The following is a 3,562-nucleotide window of genomic DNA, read 5'->3' as shown; positions in this document are numbered from 1 at the left end:
AGAGAGAGAGAGAGAGAGAGAGAGAGAGAGAGAGAGAGAGAAAGTAACCATACGTTTCAGCTTCAGCGTCCGGCCTATACTTCACCCACGTTTACAGACTCATTCATCGACTGAGTACTTGATACAGTAATAAAAACAAAACCATTTTAGTCCGGCGACACTCACCTATATCTGTATTATGACCACCTTATAGCCTGATGGCGCCCACCTATATTATTCATATGACCACCTGTTACCATGGTGACGCTCACCTATATAGTCATATGACCAACTGCAACCATGACAAATCTTACCTATATTTGTATTACCACGTGTTACCATGTCAACCAACTCTTGTTTGACCACCTGTTACCATGTCAACCAACCCTTGTATGACCACGTGTTACCACGGCAACCAACCATTGTATGACCACCTGTTACCATGACAACCAACTCTCACCTGTGCTCGCATGTCCAGCCATCACCACAGTCCATGCCGTTGATGGGCACGCTCTTGGTGCTCATATCTCCGTGGTGGGGTGGACCCTCCCAGTCATTGGCGCGGTTATATTCGTAGCTGCTCATGATGCGGGGGAAGCCGTAAGGATGGGCCAACATAAAGGCTGTTGCCAGCTGATGAAACAAAATTAGTAGTTCACGGATTTGAAAAAGGTGTTGGTAGTGTTTGACCTCGAGCAGGGTATTCATAGACAGAGTGCGAAGACCAGATTACTGCTACTACCTTGCTCCTTCTTACTGCAGTATTACAGCCGCACCCCTAGTCTTAGGTTTGATCAGATCTAACATACAGCCTTCTCTGATATATCAGTGCTCGTGAGAATTATACAAGTTCTCCCTTGAGTGTGCGGGCACGACAGAACACGTATTATGTGTCACGACAATGTGGAATCTGGGGCTTGTAAATTCTAGGGCATATTGGGTCAGTGTTATTAGTTTAAAGCTTGTTCAATTGTATAGCTTTTTATGCCCAAAAAACAAAACCACCAACAGATGTTAGGAACAGAAGTCGAAATATTTGCAATTGAAGGATATGAGGGCAGCCTCCTGTCAGAAGTAAATTAAAAGAGAAAATGACCGTCAAGGTTTGATGACTTCCAAAGCTTGACTGCCCTTGGAAATTGCAAGTTTATATTTTTAGTGTCTTTGGTCAACATCTGTCAGTAAAATCCATGCTGGAAAAGTGTTTTTAAAAGGACCCGAAAGGTGATACGCCCAAAACCCCAAATTTAAAAAAATATTTTTTTTTTATTGAAAAAAAAAATTGCTGAACGAGCAGAAAATAATTGTGGGGTTTTTTTGGCTTGATTCCATCATTTTGACAAGGGCTGGATTTTACCACGATGCCACAGAAAGGTGTTGTTGTTGTTATCGATCCAGCAACAGCTGGGCTCTCACCCTTCTGTCCAATGCCGTGTAGTGATAAGTGCAGGTTTGCTGCAGTTTCTGTAATGTTCCATAGAGTGTGTTATCAATGTTAGGTCTCGGAGGGAGAAATGTAGCCACAGAAAGGTGAACACACACAACCATGTACTTTCTCACCTTGTAGGGTCTGGAGTTCCAGTGGGTGAGGACATTGCCGCCTCCCCCATGACCTCTTTGGTTGTCGTGGTTGTCCACAAAGTTGACCACGTCTCCTGTGGCCCACATGCCCCAGGATGCTCCCCAGGTGCCCAAGTACTTCAGTGGGTTCTGATGTCTGTTAGACGCATTTAAATAATATTTTATGTTAGTTTGGTACTAGTCAATGTAAACTAAAGGCGATAATCGAAATAATATGTTTCTTATGCGACTGTTAAGAACTGTGTGAGTAGAATTGAAATAAAAAATGTATGAAATATGATGAATATTCTGATTTTTTAAGTATCTTTTTAAAGGAGGGACTTGTTGTTTTTGAGTGAACGGATGGAATAGAATCCAGTAACAAAGCTGAAAAGCATAAAGACCAATTTCATTTGCAATTCACATAGATTAAGCGATGTTGTGATGAGAAATGGACGCAATCTTCTCTGTGGCTTCGGTAGTCTGGTGGTTAAGCTACCGGACTCATAATCGTGAGTTTGCATGTTCGGGGGTTCAAGCCGCAGGGCCGACATTGCGCGCATGGGAAAGACACTTTACACGAATTTTCCTCACTGCATCCAGGTGGGAACGGGAACCAGGACATAGAAAGCGAAAGATCTTGTCAGTATGTTCGTGTTTTAGCGCCTGTAAATGGCAGTTTGCACTGTGTGCTTCGAAGGAAGATGAAATTGTGTCAGATATTGTTTTATGTCGGCGTGAGGATTTGTTCAACTTACTGGAACAAACGGGCGACCTCCTTTCCGAATTTGAAGTTGGTGATACGGCCCACATCCAGGTATTCTGATGCTTTGATGACTTCGCCGCCCATGTCAATGACCTCATGGTACACGAACGGACGACCGCCTTGTTGGACATTCTGTGGGAGACAAAGACAGAGAGAAACTAAACGGGATGTAGGAAAAAAACCCCAAAAAAACCCCAGAATGAAAGCTCGTTTTCTCGAGACTGTCTACGGTCAAAATATGGAGTCCATTCAGCGGGTGGTATGGGTATTTTATGTATAAAAGAAATGTCGATTTTCAAACTATCGAATACCGTGTACATAGAGACAAAATTATTAGAGTTAGTTTCCTTGACAAAAGTAAACTGGAGTGTGAGAATGGTAAAGAGAAGACAATGGAATAAAGCAGGAAATGGAGGACATAATTATTACTACATTATGTGCCGACGCGCAGAAACAGTCAGAGGGGAAGGGAGGGGGGAAGTTCGAGAACAGCACGACTGCGAAGTGGCTTCTAACTTCTTATACCTAATTAAACCTGTTACCTGAAATATAAATCAATTAATCAACCTATACTATATCATATCTTATGGTAAGGCGAGCTATGGTTATCGTGTCTTGCTCAAAAAGACACCACAGCGAACGCCCATTTAAACCTTGTGCCATTGACACTAGCATGACATTATTTGTGAGTCTAAACGCACTAACCACTCGTTCAACGGATAGAAAGATTAGAAAGAAAGAAAGAAAGAAGATAGAAAGAAAGAAAGAAAGAAGATAGAAAGAAAGAAAGAAACAAACAAACAAACAAACAAACAAAGAAATATGCATCGTGCATATACGAATGAGTGAATATCTGTAATAGATTCAAGACAAACCAAACCTAACCCGCACAATATGTCTCTTACCTTGACCTTGCCCAGAATGGCCTTGATATCACCGGGCCACATGTGTTTGGCGGCGTCCACTCTGAATCCAGCGACACCCAGGTCAATGAGATGGTTCAGGTAGCCAGCCACTTTCCCGCGGACGTAGTCCTTGCCCAAGCGGAGGTCAAGCAGGTTGACCAAACGGCAGTTTCTGGAGGTACATACAGAACATATTTTCAAGTTTGATCTTTTTTAGTGGGCTTAGTCGTACCAACGTCTGTGGTGTAGCTGTCAGGTGCTTTACTGTTGCACGCAGAAAATCTGAGTCCGATTCCCGCTTGTGTGAGTGTGCGTCTGTGTGTGTGTGTGTGTGTGTGTGTGTGTGTGTGTG

At 43.0% G+C, this 3,562-nt stretch overlaps 1 protein-coding gene across 1 annotated transcript in view; it reads right to left on the bottom strand.

The window, feature by feature from the left end:
* LOC101864221 (alpha-amylase) overlaps positions 1-3,562 on the bottom strand; it is a gene marked incomplete at its 3' end in the record, with an annotated part of 12,346 nt that overhangs the window by 1,335 nt on the left and 7,449 nt on the right. The window contains 4 exon segments of the mRNA XM_013081998.2: positions 440-612; positions 1,540-1,696; positions 2,298-2,437; positions 3,211-3,382. Of these exon segments, the coding sequence (XP_012937452.2) occupies positions 440-612; positions 1,540-1,696; positions 2,298-2,437; positions 3,211-3,382 (642 nt within the window).

This window comes from Aplysia californica, unplaced genomic scaffold (genome assembly GCF_000002075.1).
Source record: "Aplysia californica isolate F4 #8 unplaced genomic scaffold, AplCal3.0 scaffold00154, whole genome shotgun sequence".
NCBI lineage: Eukaryota > Metazoa > Mollusca > Gastropoda > Aplysiida > Aplysiidae > Aplysia > Aplysia californica.
This window is presented reverse-complemented; position numbering and strand designations above follow the sequence as displayed.